Source organism: Convolutriloba macropyga, chromosome 5 (assembly GCF_964194025.1).
Source record: "Convolutriloba macropyga chromosome 5, txConMacr16.3, whole genome shotgun sequence".
Taxonomy (NCBI): Eukaryota; Metazoa; Xenacoelomorpha; order Acoela; family Convolutidae; genus Convolutriloba; species Convolutriloba macropyga.
This window is the reverse complement of record NC_134472.1, coordinates 24,552,844-24,572,018: the sequence shown is the minus strand read 5'-3', so window position 1 is coordinate 24,572,018 and position 19,175 is coordinate 24,552,844. Positions and strand designations below refer to the sequence as shown.

At 37.6% G+C, this 19,175-nt stretch overlaps 1 protein-coding gene across 1 annotated transcript in view; it reads right to left on the bottom strand.

Moving 5' to 3' along the window:
* Positions 1-19,175, bottom strand: part of LOC142340319 (GTP-binding protein Rhes-like) — a gene marked incomplete at its 5' end in the record, with an annotated part of 37,487 nt that overhangs the window by 6,183 nt on the left and 12,129 nt on the right. Inside the window, one exon of the mRNA XM_075390893.1 lies at positions 8,703-8,897. Within this exon, the coding sequence (XP_075247008.1) occupies positions 8,703-8,897 (195 nt within the window). The remainder of the gene's footprint in view (positions 1-8,702; positions 8,898-19,175) is intronic.

Genomic DNA, 19,175 nt, shown 5'->3' with positions numbered 1-19,175 from the left:
AACGCAGTGACTCTGTCACAAAGTCAAAACATTTTGCAAAGACAGATTAGCAACTCCAAAAAACAAATCGAAGCAAAAATTCAGGAGGGCCAGGAGCTAATCAGAAACAACGATAGATCAAGCAAACTCAAGACCATCTATAAACAGGTGCTGAAACTTGACGACTCTCTTTACATTCTTTACCGAAAGCGAGCAAATATTCTTCGTGATCCCAAATTGTTTGAACGTTACGAAGTACAGCGAATAAATTTCTTACAAACATTAAATGCAGACTGGTTACCATACATTCACGGAGAAACAAACATGACGGATCAGCAGATGCAAACTGTTCAATTGACAAGCGACGCAGAACCAACTGCCGCTAAGAATTCACAGACTGTTGTAGGAGTTTTTCAAAGAACTGTTGAAAATGGAAACCCAAACAAAGACAACAATTCAAAGGCCTCCTCTGATAAACGAGCTAAAAAGGCAGAAAAGCTTGCGGCTCTAGAGAAAGACTTTACATCAATAAGGAGGTTAAAGAAAAATGAATTCGAATTGAAAAGGAAAGAGCTTGAAATGGAGATGCAACTTTTTTTAAGAAGAAGGTGCACTGAAACTGGAATACGAGAAAGAAGCTCTTGACGCAAGAGCACCAGATTCTGATGATAGTGCAGCACCTAGTATTTGAAGTAGATCACCATTCAACTGGAAGACCCCGAAGAATGAAGATGTCTCCGGTTGGCTCGATAACTCGGATAAGTTCTCCAACTTGTACGATTATAGTTTCGAGCGTGCGAAAACCAGGATCGACAACAGTTATCCCAGGGTAAGCTTCAATCGCGAAGGTGTACTTAAGTCACGTTCACCAAGCGGAGAACGTGCCAGCACAGCCCGGGAACAAGACAAGTTTAAGCGCAATAAACCAAGCAGTAGTAGTCAGCTACCTAAGTTGAAGTTGAGTTCTTTCGACGGAAACCCCCTAGAGTGGCCGGAGTGGTCGAATATGTTCAAAGCGACGGTTCACCATCGCGATATACCCGACTCGGAGAAAATGAGCCACTTGAAAACTTTGTTGACAGGTAAAGCAAAGTCAGCTATATCAGGAATGGGCTATTCGGGAGAATTCTACGCTCAAGCGTGGGAACTCCTGGGACGGAAGTTTGGGCGACCTTACCTAATTGTCGACGCTCAGCTTAACATGTTTCGCAAACAACAAGCAATTCGAATGCACAACTCAACGGCTATAATTAATTACTCAATAACAATCAGCAACCTAGTTAATGTGCTGAAGCAATACAACTATGAGGGCGACCTGTATTCAAGTTCAGCACTGCAAGTGGCAATTGAAAAATTGCCCCCAAACTTGAAAAAAGTGGTTCCTTTTCGTTGACGAGTGTCAGGAAGATAGGCCCAATCTCACTCTCCTTGAAAAATGGTTAGCTCGAATGGCTTTCGTCCATGAAGGAATGCCATCAACCAAGAGCGAACGGAAGGAAGATGATCGACCAAACGCTAACAAGGAAAAACGATTCTCAAAATCGTCAAACGTTACTTCGAGTTTGAATGCGAATGAAACGAAGCAAATGCAAAACAACAACTGCCGACTAGCGGATGGCACTCATAAAATATGGAACTGTCCAATATTTAAGAATATGAATGTCACCGATCGCTATGCAGCAGTGAGAAAAGAACGTTTATGTTATGGATGTCTGGGGAAAGGGCATGCAATCAAAGATTGTAAAGTCCACCCGTGCGGTATAAATAGATGTACCAAAAAGCACAGCAAACTGCTACACTCAGAAAACCAAATGGACGAGGGTAGTCACGCAGTTAACGTAAGCGCAGCAACAATCAACCAGAGTAACCAAGTTGCTAGTTTTCTTCAAATAGTTCCTGTATCGGTTCAGAGTGGTAGTAACAGGTTGACTACCTACGCTTTCCTCGATATTGGGTCAACAGTATCATTCATCGATCAAAGTGTCAAGGATCAACTACAAGCCAAAGGCACGGACGTTACCTTGAACATAGCTGGCATACATGGGACGCAAGATTTGAGGACAGAGAAAGTTCCTATCACAATAAAGGGACTAAATTCAAAGGTGCATACAGTTTAAGCGTTTGCACACCCATCGATCTCGTTGGGAAACACAATATACGATTGCAGGGAACTGAAGAACAACTTCAGACACCTGAATGTTCTCACTAACAGAAGATTCAACCAGATGGAAGTAGGCATCATACATGGACAAGATGCCTACGAAATTCAACGTCCATTAGACTGTAAGATTGGAACACGAAGTGAGCCTTTCGCCGTCTTAACAGAATTAGGATTGGTAGTCAGTGGTCCCATAACAGGCAAGAAAAGTCAAATTGTTTGTCATTTCGCCTCCACAGAAGATGTGAAAGTGGCCGAAAATATACAATCATGGTGGGACATAGAAACTTATGCTTCCAAAATAAATCAAAGTCAATCGAAGAAAGAGCAGCAAGCTCAGAAGTTTTTAGAGAGCACAACAAAGTTTACGGGCGAGCGGTACGTAGTGGACATGCTCTGGAGTGAACCAGAACCCAATCTTCCAAACAACTACGGCTCGGCCCTTTGTCAGCTCTACTCACTGGAACGAAGATTCCAACGAGACCCAAATTTAAAAGAATTGTATCATCAGTCAATTGATACAGATGTTGAAAAGGGATTTGTGAAGATCCTTGGTAAATCGGAAGTCAAAGGCACTTTCGGAAAGGAATGGTATTTGCCACACCATCCAGTACTAAACCCCAACAAACCGGTTAAGGTTCGCCGTGTTTGCAACGCTGCAGCAAAATAAAAGTATATCTGCCTAAATGACAAGTTGTTAGCCGGAGCCGATCTACTACACGGATTGATCGGAACAAAATTCAGATTTCGAGAAGGACCAATTGCCCTAACCGCAGATATTGTACCAATGTTTCTGCAAGTGCAAGTAAGTTCCTGAACGGGATAAAAGCTGCTTGAGATTCTTGTGGCGACCAACAATGAACAAACCTGTGCATATTTACGAGTATCAACGTCATCTTTTCGGAGCAAAAAGTTCACCAACATGTGCCAACTACGTTCTGAAGCGAGTGGCCATCGATAACGAGGACGAGTTCCCAATTGCAGCAAAAACAATCCAAAACAACTTCTACATGCATGACTTCATCAAGTCAATCGAAACAACTGAAGAAGCAATCAAGGTTTTCAAACAACTGCAACCTCTTCTCTCAAAACATGGATTTGAACTGAAGAAGTGGATCACCAACAGCGAAGTGGTAACCAACGCAATCCCAGAGGACTTAAGATCAATCAGCAAAACAAAGCAGGTTGAAGTAGAACCCAGCCAGGAAGTGTCATCGGTGCTTGAGCTTCAGTGGACGATTACCGATGATAGTCTACAGGTTTGTAGAAGTACAAGCAAAAAAGTTGAGACCCCAATCACCCAAAGGAAGATTTTATTTCTAGTTTCTTCAGTGTTTGATCCTCTTGGACTGTTTGCACCATTCAGTGTCCATATGAGACGACTCCTGAAGAGAATCTGGACCAAAAATGGACAACATTGGGACAACTCAGTAGAACCTAACGAAGAAGAAGAGTTTCTGAAGTGGAAAGTGCAGCTTCCAGAAGTGGCAGAAACAAGCATTGATAGAAGATACTTCAGCACATCCAAGGACAAATGGGAACTTCATGTGTTTGCAGGCGCTGTACGTATGCCATTGTATTTACAAGTCGATTGAAAATGCTGAATCGTTCCCACTGAACAATCAGCTTCTTCTCTTCAACCTTTGCTGAGAAAACCATTTCGTCGTTTTGTTCGTCTGAAGCAAATGTTAAATTCACCTGTTCAGGCCATTCGTTCTCTCGTTGCCTCAACCAGGCCGACCACTTTAGAAAACACAAACCGGCAACAAAAACACTAAGTGTTGAAGAAAGAGAGGGTGCACAAGCAGGCATCTTCAGACTACTGCAGCAAGAACAGTTTGCTGAAGAGATGAAATCTCTCAAGGCTGAAAAGGAAAATCCAAAAAACAGCAAAATCCTCCAGTTTTCACCATTCATAGACCAGCAAGGACTTATTCGTGCCCAAGGCAGAATAGGTAAAAGTCCATTGAGCTTCGAAACGAAGCATCCAATACTGTCACATTGGAAGCACCATGTAATTGAAATATTCTTGCAAAAAGAACATAAGAATAGTCACCACGAAGGTACTGAACATGTCAGAAACATAGTTCAGCAGAAATTCTGGATCCTAGGCATACGAAATGGTTTGAGATCGATCAAAAACAAATGCATTAGATGTCAAAAGGGAAGAGCCCAAACAAAGGCACCAGTAATGGCAGGTCTACCTGAAGAAAGATTAGTCGCATCAACAGTGTTCTCGAATATGGGCGTAGACTATTTCGGACCATTCACAGTAAAGATTGGTTGAAGAAAAGAAAAGCGTTGGTGCTGACTATTCACATGCCTTATTGTACGAGCAGTACATATAGAGATTGTACCAAAACTAGACACTGATTGTTGTCTGAACGCAATTATGCGATTCATTGCTCGAAGAGGCAAACCGGTCAAAATGTTTAGCGATAACGGGACAAACTTCGTTGGAGCTGAAAAAGAACTGGCAGAGTATATAGCAGCATGGAACAAGAGGCAAATTGAAGAACATCTGATTCAACAAGGAATCAGATGGAAGTTCAACCCACCTGCAGCACCACACTTTGAATGAGTGTGGGAAAGACTGGTTAGGAGTGGTAAGAAGGCCATGTATGCCGTGCTGGGCAGTCGATCAGTCACGGAAGATGTTCTGTCAACCACGATGTGTCTTGTTGAACAGACGCTAAATGCTAGACCGCTGACACAGGTCAGTTCTGATGCTACCAATTTAGAAGCTATTACTACAAACCATTTCCTACTTGGCAACATGAACCTTTGTTTACCATATCTATCAGGTTCAGAGCAATTTGTTGATCATAGAAAGCTCTTCCGACAAACGCAAGCTTACGCAGACCTCATCTGGGACAGATTCCGTAAAGAGTACTTGCCAACGTTGAACAGTCGTAAGAAATGGCAGACCACAACGGACAGAAGTCTTCAGCAGGGTGATCTTGTGTGGTTAGTGGAAGACAGTGACAAACGTGGATATTACAACCCAATTGCAGCAAAAATAATCCAAAACAACTTCTACATGGACGGTTTCATCAAGTCAATCGAAACAACTGAAGAAGCAATCAAGGTTTTCAAACAACTGCAACCTCTTCTCTCAAAACATGGATTTGAACTGAAGAAGTGGATCACCAACAGCGGAGTGGTAACCAACGCAATCCCAGAGGACTTAAGATCAATCAGCAAAACAAAGCAGGTTGAAGTAGAACCCAGCCAGGAAGGGTCATTGGTGCTTGGGCTTCAGTGGACGATTACCGATGATAGTCTACAGGTTTGTAGAAGTACAAGCAAAAAAGTTGAGACCCCAATCACCCAAAGGTAGATTTTATTTCTAGTTTCTTCAGTGTTTGATCCTCTTGGACTGTTTGCACCATTCAGTGTCCATATGAGACGACTCCTGAAGAGAATCTGGACCAAAAATGGACAACATTGGGACAACTCAGTAGAACCTAACGAAGAAGAAGAGTTTCTGAAGTGGAAAGTGCAGCTTCCAGAAGTGGCAGAAACAAGCATTGATAGAAGATACTTCAGCACATCCAAGGACAAATGGGAACTTCATGTGTTTGCAGGCGTTGTACGTATGCCATTGTATTTACAAGTCGATTGAAATTGCTGAATCGTTCCCACATAACAATCAGCTTCTTCTCTTCAACCTTTGCTGAGAAAACCATTTCGTCGTTTTGTTCGTCTGAAGCAAATGTTAAATTCACCTGTTCAGGCCATTCGTTCTCTCGTTGCCTCAACCAGGCCGACCACTTTAGAAAACACAAACCGGCAACAAAAACACTAAGTGTTGAAGAAAGAGAGGGTGCACAAGCAGGCATCTTCAGACTACTGCAGCAAGAACAGTTTGCTGAAGAGATGAAATCTCTCAAGGCTGAAAAGGAAATTCCAAAAAACAGCAAAATCCTCCAGTTTTCACCATTCATAGACCAGCAAGGACTTATTCGTGCCCAAGGCAGAATAGGTAAAAGTCCATTGAGCTTCGAAACGAAGCATGCAATACTGTCACATTGGAAGCACTATGTAATTGAATTATTCTTGCAAAAAAAACATAAGAATAGTCACCACGAAGGCACTGAACATGTCAGAAACATAGTTCAGCAGAAATTCTGGATCCTAGGCATACGAAATGGTTGGAGATCGATCAAAAACAAATGCATTAGATGTCAAAAAGGAAGAGCCCAAACAAAGGCACCAGTGATGGCAGGTCTACCTGAAGAAAGATTAGTCGCATCAACAGTGTTCTCGATTATGGGCGTAGACTATTTCGGACCATTCACAGTAAAGATTGGTCGAAGAAAAGAAAAGCGTTGGCGCTGACTATTCACATGCCTTATTGTAGGAGCAGTACATATAGAGATTGTACCAAAACTAGACACTGATTGTTGTCTGAACGCAATTATGCGATTCATTGCTCGAAGAGGCAAACCGGTCAAAATGATTAGCGATAACGGGACAAACTTCGTTGGAGCTGAAAAAGAACTGGCAGAGTATATAGCAGCATGGAACAAGAGGCAAATTGAAGAACATCTGATTCAACAAGGAATCAGATGGAAGTTCAACCCACCTGCAGCACCACACTGAGTGTGGGAAAGACTGGTTAGGAGTGGTAAGAAGGCCATGTATGCCGTGCTGGGCAGTCGATCAGTCACGGAAGATGTTCTGTCAACCACGATATGTCTTGTTGAACAGACGCTGAATGCTAGACCGCTGACACAGGTCAGTTCTGATGCTACCGATTTAGAAGCTATTACTCCAAACCATTTCCTACTTGGCAACAAGAACCTTTGTTTACCGTATCTATCAGGTTCAGAGCAATTTGTTGATCATAGAAAGCTCTTCCGACAAACGCAAGCTTACGCAAACCTCATCTGGGACAGATTCCGTAAAGAGTACTTGCCAACGTTGAACAGTCGTAAGAAATGGCAGACCACAACGGACAGAAGTCTTCAGCAGGGTGATCTTGTGTGGTCAGTGGAAGACAGTGACAAACGTGGATATTACAACCTGGGTCGAATAACCGAAACCTTTGAAGGGTTCAACGGAGTGATTCGATCAGCGAAAATCCGAGCAAAGGATGGATACTACAAGAGGCCCGTAGTGAAGCTCGCTCCAGTACTACCAAGTGACAAAGATGTTTTCACGAAGGAAAACAGGGCCGGCTATGTTGGAGCTGAGCTTAAGGAATAACAAAATTGCGTAGGAAGGAAAATAGAAACAAAACACTTTCTTTTGTCCTAGTCATTTAATAGTCATAGTTATAGTTCTAGTTCTAGTTACAGTTTGTCACGTGAGAAAAAAGAGAAAAGGGGAAAATAACAAAAGCAGCACACAGAACTCAGCGTAGCAGCCGCAGAAAACGGCCTAAAGTATAACTCAGCAAAATATTGCAAAAACAAATTGTCTTGAGCCGTAAATAATGTGTTTCTGTGTCTTGAGAAATACTCCTGAGCAGTAAATTGTTACTGTGTCTAGTATTCCAAATATTATTATTGAGCAGTAAATTCTGTTACTGTGTCTTGCATCAACGAATTATTGGAGCTGAAATTCAACTGATACAACCCCAACTTCTGTTATTCTCAACTTGTGAGTACAAATAGCAAAAGCCAACTTAAGTTTAAATTTAAATATTTTTGCACAAACAGGTCTTAGACATATATATCTTTGTCTTCGGTTTGTTTTTTCTATCGGATCGAACTGGTATACATAAAAAGATCCCGTTTTTTGTGATCTGTAGCAATCCAGGTCAAATTGATAGTTGAAAAAACTAAGATTAGCCAATAGTTACGAACTGAATAGTCAATGCAACGGTAAGTACAGCAGAGCTCATATACAGTTACAAAAGCAAACTGCATCAACGAAGTATCCGGACAGATTTTGTAACCACTCAGAACGAACTGGGCAGTGTAAAACTTTCTTTGTGAAAAACAAGGAGAGCAGCCGTTACAATGCTTGTTGAACATTGATGAACATTCTGTTGATTGATTCGCATTCACTGAGTTTTGACGCACTTTCATCTAGTTTGCAAGCAATATTTTTGCGGTCGGTTGCGTTTCAAAACGCCCAATGCCAATCGTTTTTTTTTGTTCGCTCTGCTGGACTAATCTGCTTTCAGACCCGGAGTTTAAGAAGTCCTGTTGTTTCTCTAAACGATACCGAATCTCTCTTACGTTTGTAAAGGAAAATACCGAATCTCTCTTACGTTTATAAAGGACGATACCAAATCTGTCTTACGTTTAAAAACGACGATACCGAATCGAATCTTTCTTATGTTAAATACCGAACAAAAACGACAATACCGACAAAAAGTCATAGGAAATTTTGTCGTTTTTAGCTAGAATAAACCGACGATAACGACTATTTCTTGGAAAACAATACCTTCGACCAGAAATATGTGATATTTTATTCACCAAAGCTAATTTGCCGTGAAAAAATTTTTTAGACGCATTTGCCTTTTTGTTTACATTTACAATATTAGTTGATGACACTCTTAAGTTTTCGTGCCTTTACTGGTACTGACTCCTCGACCCGGGATGTTTCTAACCTGATAGGAATAAGACTCGTCTCATGGCCTGGAATGGTCTGTTTCCAGAGGTGTCCAGAATGTCCAGTCTGTATCCGACCCCTCCTATTTTGTAGATCTTTCGATGGAAGTCCTCTATAGTTGGGAAGTACTGGTCCACATAGCGGTTGTGGAGAAACCTCTGTGTTATGGCTGTTTTGCCTACTCCTGAGGAACCTAAAATTGACAAACTCTTTTTAAATTAAACTGGGCATGATGAGCAGAAGCTACCATAGTTGAGACCTCGACTTCTGGAAAGACGATCCTCGGCCGATACCAGCCATGAAAATAATTTAGCTTTTCTTTTATAAGTTGTCTTTGACTGAGGTTTCAAAAAGAGGCAGATTTTAGGCGGACTTGAGATTGCTTTTAGACATTTTTGACTCTTTTGTAATGACCAAATTTTACCTCGTTTACGTTCAGACTTTGGGTACATTTTGTACGGGGACATCGAACGTGTGATAAAACACACTTCAACCCAGTGTGTTCTAAATTGTTTTATTATTAGTCAGCATTGTGACCTGTGGTGGTAGGGGAATAAAACTGGACACCTTCATAAAGACATCCGTCGTATTCTTGGCACAACAAGGTGACGCAAAAACTAAGTTTTCATGGGAAATCTCAATCAGTGTTATCGTTAGAAGTCTCTGTTCTCGGAAAGAATTGATATATATTACAAAATTGAAAACCTATCGTTTCGCTGTCGAAGAACCAGAACCAAATTTGATCAAGAAATTTTAAGTTTCGCTTCAATATGACAGAGCGCATCATAACATTAAACAAAACGAGAATTTTTTCCTCTTGTTGCTAAGATTGACACGCAAATCTAAACTAAAAGAGACAGCGATGTTAATTTAATCTCAATAGGCAAGCTTTAGTCGAATATGTTTTAAGAAGGCTGCATTTGAGATGGCGCTTCAACCAGTCGACTGCATTTCAATGTAAAAAGTTTCTTTTCTGTAATCAAAGAAATTATCGAAATTTAGTAGTTTAAATAATTTAGAAAATTTGCTGTTGTTTCTACCATGAAAAGTTGGTATTGACCATTTCGCCGAAAAAAAACCTTTGTCATAACGAGACTGACCAAAGCTCTTGGTTTTTATGAATGTTTGATATCAACTTACAAACTTAAAACAAACTTAGTTTAAAACAAGGCGGCTCGTTAATGTGCGTTCGCACATGATGTTCCGACCCGAGCTCATCTGCATGTTTGACTTAACTGTCAACCAAATGAAGAGATAACAAAAATAGATGTTTGAGTTTTAAAAAATTGTTACAAAACCTAAATACTAATTGAATTACATAAAGCCATGCCTCATTACAGCGCTCATGAGATCTACCAATAAAAACACTACGAGAAAAAAACAACAAACAGCAAAAAAGCAAAAACGAAAATTTCACGGCAAAAACCCAATATATAAATTTGAAAGCACCCAGTAACAACGTCAAAATGCAATCAGATAAAACCTTAACTACACAAAATTGGTTTTTCCTAACTATACAGCAGATGGATGTTTTCCATAATGAGACTAGCTAAAAAGTCGACAAGGAGAAGAAAAATGAGGTTAAAGTCAAAGATCAATCAATATTTCTTAAACCAAATAACTTCAAAAGTCAAAAAATCCTTTAGCTTATAACGAAATAATTCTTGATAAATTTACCAAAATTATAATGAAAAATTGGGACCTGTCTTTGATTAGACTAAAACATAGGAACGGACTAAACACGAAGGAAATTTTGAACAATTTACACAAAGACGCAGAAAATCTCAAAAAAGTACGAACAAAAACACAAATTATCGAAGCCATTAAAATCATTAGCTATTACCTGAATTTTAGATAATTTTATTTGAGTTTTCATTTATACTAATTCAGCTGAAATTATACTGAAAGAGTAAATAAGTTCGTTCATTTGGGCCACATTCGCAAATAATTGGGATCTGTTATTACCTGAATAAGCTAAAAGAAGAGAAAAAGAAACACAAATACACCACTCACAATTTTTTTTATGAAAATGCATATTGTCCACAAACAAAACATCAGTTACGACATAATATCAGTAGTCATGTTTTTTTTTAATTTCAAGGAATTGGATGGGACCTCTCAATGACGAGAATAAGTTACAAGTTGACGAAAAGAACAAACAAAAACTGAAAGATTTTGAATATTTATAATATCATAATTTTTCAGACTATTGGCTATAAACTGACTGTTTCGGGTAACAAAATTTTTTGAATCGTCAATTACAATTTTATGAGACCGGTCAGTATTTTACGGCTACCTAAAAATAAAAAAGGGGCAAAAATAGCAAACTCAAAAAAAATAAGCGAGAAAACTGTCAACGCCATCAGAGAATGAACTTTTCAGTATAATCTCTTCTATTTTCTATTAAATTTTTAACAGCAGGGTGATTGTTTTTACTGTTACAAAAAGACGTGAGAAACAACAAAATTAATAAATATATTAAAACCACGACGTTTTTGAGAAAACCCCTAGTATCAAAGACATTAAATTCAATAATTTTCAACGGAATTAAATAAATATGTTCGGCGTCGATGGATTAGAAATCGTACGTTTCATTCATTGGTCATCGATAACTAATCGCAATAAGTCGTATGGCAATGAAAAATATATCAAAACCACAAAACTTCTGAGAAAACCCAGAGTTTCAACGTCATAAAATTCAATAGCTTTCAATCGAAGGCATTTAATACACTTAATTATGCCTAGAAGATGTAATAAAAAGGATATTTGTCATTCAAAAAGTTATCAATTAGACATTACAGCATGTCATTGACTATGAAAACAACAACCAATACAGGCAAAATCCAAAACTTCAGTAGAAATGTGCGAGAAGAAAGTGTCGACACCATTTAAACCCTAAGCTTTTTTCTCTGAAAAGTGTTCTACGATCCATTGAACGTCTTCTCTACGCCAATGGGAGCTGTCAATATTAGGATAATGTAGTAAGATTTCAAAAGTAACCAAAATTACTTAAAAAAATAACCAAAAAGTGAAAAAAAATTATGAAAACTCGTGCACCGAAGTCAAAAAACCAATAGTTATAAGACAACACCGCTAAATAGATAAATTTTTGCTGAGGTAGAAAGAAAAGGGGCTCTGTCATTACTGAGACCGACTTACACTTCATGGAAAAAAATTTAGGATTGATTAATGATCAAAAAATATTCTCAAAAAACTACTTTTTGAAGACTTAACAGCCATTAAATTCAATAGCTTTCAACAGAAGTCAATGAATACACTCAGCTATGCCACAATGTGAATGCAAGGATGTTTTTCATGCCTAGGTAATCAATAAGACATCACAATATGTCTAATGACTATAGAAAAACAAATACAGTCAAAAACCAAAAATTCTGTAGAAAAATGCGAGAAGAAAGTGTTGAAGCCATTTAAACCATCCTTTTTTCTCTGAAAATTTTTTCTATGATCCATTGACTATGAAAACAACAACCAATACAGGCAAAATCCAAAACTTCAGTAGAAAAGTGCGAGAAGAAAGTGTCGACACCATTTAAACCATAAGCTTTTTTCTCTGAAAAGTGTTCTACGATCCATTGAACGTCTTCACTACGCCAATGGGAGCCGTCAATATTAGGATAATGTAGTAAGATTTCAAAAGTAAACAAAATTACTTAAAAAAAACCAAAAATTGAAAAAAAAATTATGAAAACTCGTGCACCGAAGTCAAAAAACCAATAGTTATAAGACAACACCGCTAAATAGATAAATTTTTGCTGAAGTAGAAAGAAAAGGGGCTCTGTCATTATTGAGACCGACTTACAGTTCACGGAAAAAAATTTAGGATTGATTAATGATCAAAAAATATTTTCAAAAAACTACTTTTTGAAGACTTAACAGCCATTAAATTCAATAGCTTTCAACAGAAGTCAATGAATACACTCAGCTATGCCACAATGTGAATGCAAGGATGTTTTTCATTCCTAGGTAATCAATAAGACATCACAATATGTCTAATGACTATAGAAAAAACAAATACAGTCAAAAACCAAAAATTCTGTAGAAAAATGCGAGAAGAAAGTGTTGAAGCCATTTAAACCATCCTTTTTTCTCTGAAAATTTTATCTATGATCCTTTGAACGTCTTTGCTAAAACAATTGTAGCCATCAATATTAGGATGACGTGATAAAATTTCAAAACTAACCAATAAAACGAAATGTCCAAAAATTAAAAAAAAAATTGATAACTTGTGGCATTGAAGTCGTATAATCAATAGTTATTTGCTAAAACCTCTAATGAGATTAAATTTGTTCGCAATAGGAAGGAGTGGGGTCCTGCTTTTACTGAGTCGAACTTACAGTTCACAAAAATAGGTTTATGACTTACTAATATTAAAAAAAAACTTCGAAATTTGTTTTCGAAGCCTTAACAGCCATTAGCTCTCCACTCACAGCACCACTCACAATTTTTTTTATGAAAATGCATATTGTCCACAAACAAAACATCAGTTACGACATAATATCAGTAGACATGTTATTTTTTGAAATTCAAGGAATTGGATGGGACCTCTCAATGACGAGAATATGTTACAAGTTGAGGAAAAGAACAAACAAAAACTGAAAAGATTTTGAACATTAATAATATCATAATTTTTCAGACTATTGGCTATAAACTGACTGTTTCGGGTATCAAAATTTTTTGAATTGTCAATTACAATTTTATGAGACCGGTCAGAATTTTACGGCTACCTAAAAATAAAAAAAGGGGCAAAAACAGCAAACTCAAAAAAATTAAGCGAGAAAACTGTCAACGCCATCAGAGAATGAAATTTTCAGTATAATCTCTTCTATTTTTTATTAAATTTTTAACAGCAGGATGATTGTTTTTACTGTTACAAAAAGACTTGAGAAACAACAAAATTAAACAAATATATTAAAACCACGACGTTTTTGAGAAAACCCCTAGTATCAAAGAAATTAAATTCAATAGTTTTCAACGGAATTAAATAAATACGTTCTGCATCGACGGATTAGAAATGGTACGTTTCATTCATTGGTCATCGATAACTAATCGCAATAAGTCGAATGGCAATGAAAAATATATCAAAACCACGAAACTTCTGAGAAAACCCAGAGCTTCAACGTCATAAAATTCAATAGCTTTCAATGGAAGGCATTTAATACACTAAATTATGCCTAGATGATGTAATAAAAAGGATATTTGTCATTGAAAAGTTATCAATTAGACATTACAGCATGTCATTGACTATGAAAACAACAACCAATACAGGCAAAATCCAAAAACTCAGTAGAAAAGTGCGAGAAGAAAGTGTCGACACCATTTAAACCATAAGTTTTTTTCTCTGAAAAGTGTTCTACGATCCATTGAACGTCTTCTCTACGCCAACGGGAGCTGTCAATATTAGGATAATGTAGTATGATTTCAAAAGTAACCAAAATTACTTAAAAAAATAACCAAAAATTGAAAAAAAAATTATGAAAACTCGTGCACCGAAGTCAAAAAACCAATAGTTATGAGACAACACCGCTAACTAGATAAATTTTTGCTGAAGTAGAAAGAAAAGGGGCTCTGTCATTACTGAGACCGACTTACAAATCACGGAAAAAAATTTAAGATTGATTAATGTTCAAAAAATATTTTCAAAAAACTACTTTTTGAAGACTTAACAGCCATTAAATTCAATAGCTTTCAACAGAAGTCAATGAATACACTCAGCTATGCCACAATGTGAATGCAAGGATGTTTTTCATTCCTAGGTAATCAATAAGACATCACAATATGTCTAATGACTATAGAAAAAACAAATACAGTCAAAAACCAAAAATTCTGTAGAAAAATGCGAGAAGAAAGTGTTGAAGCCATTTAAACCATCCTTTTTTCTCTGAAAATTTTATCTATGATCCTTTGAACGTCTTTGCTAAAACAATTGTAGCCATCAATATTAGGATGACGTGATAAAATTTCAAAACTAACCAATAAAACGAAATGTCCAAAAATTTAAAAAAAAATTGATAACTTGTGGCATTGAAGTCGTATAACCAATAGTTATTTGCTAAAACCGCTAATGAGATTAAATTTGTTCGCAATAGGAAGGAGTGGGGGTCCTGCTTTTACTGAGTCGAACTTAGAGTTCACAAAAATAGTTTTATGATTTACTAATATTAAAAAAAAACTTCGAAATTTGTTTTCGAAGCCTTAACAGCCATTAGCTCTCCACTCACAGCACCACTCACAATTTTTTTATGAAAATGCATATTGTCCACAAACAAAATATCAGTTACGACATAATATCAGTAGACATGTTATTTTTTGAAATTCAAGGAATTGGATGGGACCTCTCAATGACGAGAATAAGTTACAAGTTGACGAAAAGAACAAACAAAAACTGAAAAGATTTTGAACATTTATAATATCATAATTTTTCAGACTATTGGCTATAAACTGACTGTTTCGGGTAACAAAATTTTAAAACAAAATTCAAAACTTTAGTAAAACCTCAAAAAGTAAATCAAAATTTCATTTGAAATTACGAAAACTGAGATACGAATCCAAAAAAAACATGAGCAATCCCTTGGAAACGAAGTTTTTGTTCATTGGGCTTCATTTGATTGTAAATAAGGTTTGTCCTTAACGGAGCCTTTATATTAAAAGTTACTAGTTGCTAGGTGACTTGAAAAGACAAAAAAATGCAATAGTTTCGAAAAAAAGAGCTCCCAAATAGAATGCGATTTTTTTTCGATATTAAACTTCCCTCTGAGATTAGAACCGGTCTTTTTATCGCCTTTCGTCTATTAGGAACCAAGAATTGATTTGTTTTGTGGCGTGAAATCTAATTTTGAACTAAATTTTTCGTAGAAAAAAGGTTAATTCGAACAAAAATTACGGTAAAAGTGAACAAAAGTGAACCAAATATCCCGTGTTCACACAAAAGTTCGATCCTCGATAACTCTTCGAAAAAAAAGAAATTCAAAAAAATCTTTTTAATTTTGAATTCTACGTTGGATGAGCTTTTTAATGATGCCACTCACATTTCTCCACGATGAATAGATCGGTCGGTCAAAATTGACTGAACAAAAAAAACCCATTTGAGTATATAGTTCCTCCCCCCACAAGTGGGTCGGAACAATTATTGATTAGTGTAACTTGACAAAATGGTGTTAAGCGCATTTGACCTAAAGTAAGAATAAATTTTGAAATGCAGTACTCCAGCTAATTATTGCTAAGGAAACCAAAATTTTGTTCTTGCTCTCGGATTTAGATAATAAGAAATAGCTTTAAATAATCTCACCTTGATCATTCATATTCCCGATTTTAGGGGCCTGTATATAGTTAGAATTTCACTGGATACAGATCTAATTTGGAAATTTCTAAAACGGAAACGATATTGGGTCAGCTTTAGGACTCCCACAATAAACAATCTTGTAAAGATCACTTTCGTATCTTCCAAATTCCCATTGACATTCAGTATTTATACAGGCAATTTCGCAATTTCGTAAATTACTGCTGTGGCAAACGACCATCATCCGAAAAGAACCCAACAAGTACAGCAGGATACAAAAGAGACTGGAGTTACAAAAATCAAGGAGAGGAGAGAGTTTGTAGTGTCATCTGACAATAACTGTAATTGAAAAGAAACTCACTCTGTTGAATATATAGAAGTTGGGAGCACAGCAAAAGAACGAAAAGCTGGGAAATTTTTTGCAAGTCGTGACTTGTTGACAGAGGAAGCCGCACAAACGCCGCAACTTTACCATCCTCCTCTTCAAAGCCATATTCTTCAACGGTCTGCCAGCCAGTTAGGTTTAAAAACTTTGTCATAGAGGCGTCAAGATGGCAACAAACTTCACTGAGTTGATTAAGATACACCAGAACATCCAAAAGAGCACTGCACAGATGAAAAATGTGCATTGGGTTTTAGCGGCACTAGCAAAGGAGCTTAACCTAAAATAACATTAAAAATCAGCTATGTGTGTGGGTTCCCCGGCATTTCGCAACGAGGCGCCTAGACATGGAACGCAAGAAACATATAGAATCGAATAAAGACAATTCAACATCAACTTTACCGGACGAAGTGTGCATGGTTGTTCTTGCCCAGCAGAGCAGAAGCAGAATTCAAACGACCAATTGTTCAAAACTGTGCAAACAAAAGAGATTAATTTGATCTCTGCAGCGTTCCGAAATCATGATGAGCACCAAAACAGTGCGATAAAACAATGCAAAAAATGATAAATCTGATATTTTAGTCAAACTATATTGGTCTGGTGTGGAGCGAACAAAGTGTGTCAACCTGAAGATCACACGGCAGAGACGATGACAAAAGCCAACTGAAGTGTTGCAGACTAAAAATGCTGTCAGTGTTCTGACTATGCAGCATACTTGGAGACAAGATAACAAAGCTTGACGTCGCTGAGTTTCTGAGTTCAAAGCATGACTACTCTAGCTGTTCGTTCTCCGCGTGGGGAAGCGCATGAAACTGAAAAAAGAGAAGGATTTTCTCTCAGAATAGTTAATGACTTAGCTTTTAGCCGCAATCATTCTACAGGTTGTGACCATCCAAACGACGAAACAACATATTAAGACAAAAACCGGACATTGCTGGGGATGACAAAATGTTTCCTTGCTGACTCATGAGCATCCCAGTTGATGTAAATGCCAGCAACTTCTCATCAAGTATTTGCGCATATGAGAAGAAGTATGGACAAGGAGAAAAAAATATGCACTGCGGGAGATCTTAATGTGATTGCATTCTAAACATTGAGAAATGCAATGCGGGAGATGTTACTGTGATTGCATTCTAAACATTGAGAAATGCACTTCTGGAGGTCTTAATGTGATTGCATTCTAAACATTGAGAAATGCACTGCGGGAGATGTTACTGTGATTGCATTCTAAACATTGAGAAATGCACTGCTGGAGGTCTTAATGTGATTGCCTTCTAAACATTGAGAAATGCACTGCGGGAGATGTTACTGTGATTGCATTCTAAACACTGAGAAATGCACTGCTGGAGGTCTTAATGTGATTGCATTCTAAACATTGAAAAATGCACTGCGGGAGATGTTACTGTGATTGCATTCTAAACATTGAGAAATGCACTGCTGGAGGTCTTAATGTGATTGCATTCTAAACGTTGAGAAATGCACTGCGGGAGAAGTTACTGTGATTGCATTCTAAACATAGAGAAATGCACTGCAGGAGGTCTTAATGTGATTGCATTCTAAACATTGAGAAATGCACTGCGGGATATGTTACTGTGATTGCATTCTAAACATTGAGAAATGCACTGCTGGAGGTCTTAATGTGATTGCGTTTCTAAACATTGAGAAATGCACTGCGGGAGATGTTATTGTAATTGCATTCTAAACATTGAGAAATGCACTGCTGGAGATCATAATGTGATTGCATTCTAAACATTGAGAAATGCACTGCTGGAGGTCTTAATGTGATTGCATTCTAAACATTGAGAAATGAACTGCGGGATATGTTACTGTGATTGCATTCTAAACATTGAGAAATGCACTGCGGGAGATGTTACTGTGATTGCATTCTAAACATTGAGAAATGCACTGCGGGAGATGTTACTGTGATTGCATTCTAAACATTGAGAAATGCACTGCTGGAGATCTTAATGTGATTGCATTCTAAACATTGAGAAATGCACTGCTGGAGGTCTTAATGTGATTGCATTCTAAACATTGAGATATGCACTGCGGGATATGTTACTGTGATTGCATCCTAAACATTGAGAAATGCACTGCTGGAGGTCTTAATGTGATTGCATTCTAAACATTGAGAAATGCACTGCGGGATATGTTACTGTGATTGCATTCTAAACATTGAGAAATGCACTGCTGGAGGTCTTAATGTGATTGCATTCTAAACATTGAGAAATGCACTGCGGGATATGTTACTGTGATTGCATTCTAAACATTGAGAAATGCACTGCTGGAGGTCTTAATGTGATTGCATTCTAAACATTGAGAAATGCACTGCGGGATATGTTACTGTGATTGCATTCTAAACATTGAGAAATGCACTGCTGGAGGTCTTAATGTGATTGCGTTTCTAAACATTGAGAAATGCACTGCGGGAGATGTTATTGTGATTGCATTCTAAACATTGAGAAATGCACTGCTGGAGATCATAATGTGATTGCATTCTAAACATTGAGAAATGCACTGCTGGAGGTCTTAATGTGATTGCATTCTAAACATTGAGATATGCACTGCGGGATATGTTACTGTGATTGCATCCTAAACATTGAGAAATGCACTGCTGGAGGTCTTAATGTGATTGCATTCTAAACATTGAGAAATGCACTGCGGGATATGTTACTGTGATTGCATTCTAAACATTGAGAAATGTACTGCTGGAGGTCTTAATGTGATTGCATTCTAAACATTGAGAAATGCACTGCGGGAGATGTTACTGTGATTGCATTCTAAACATTGAG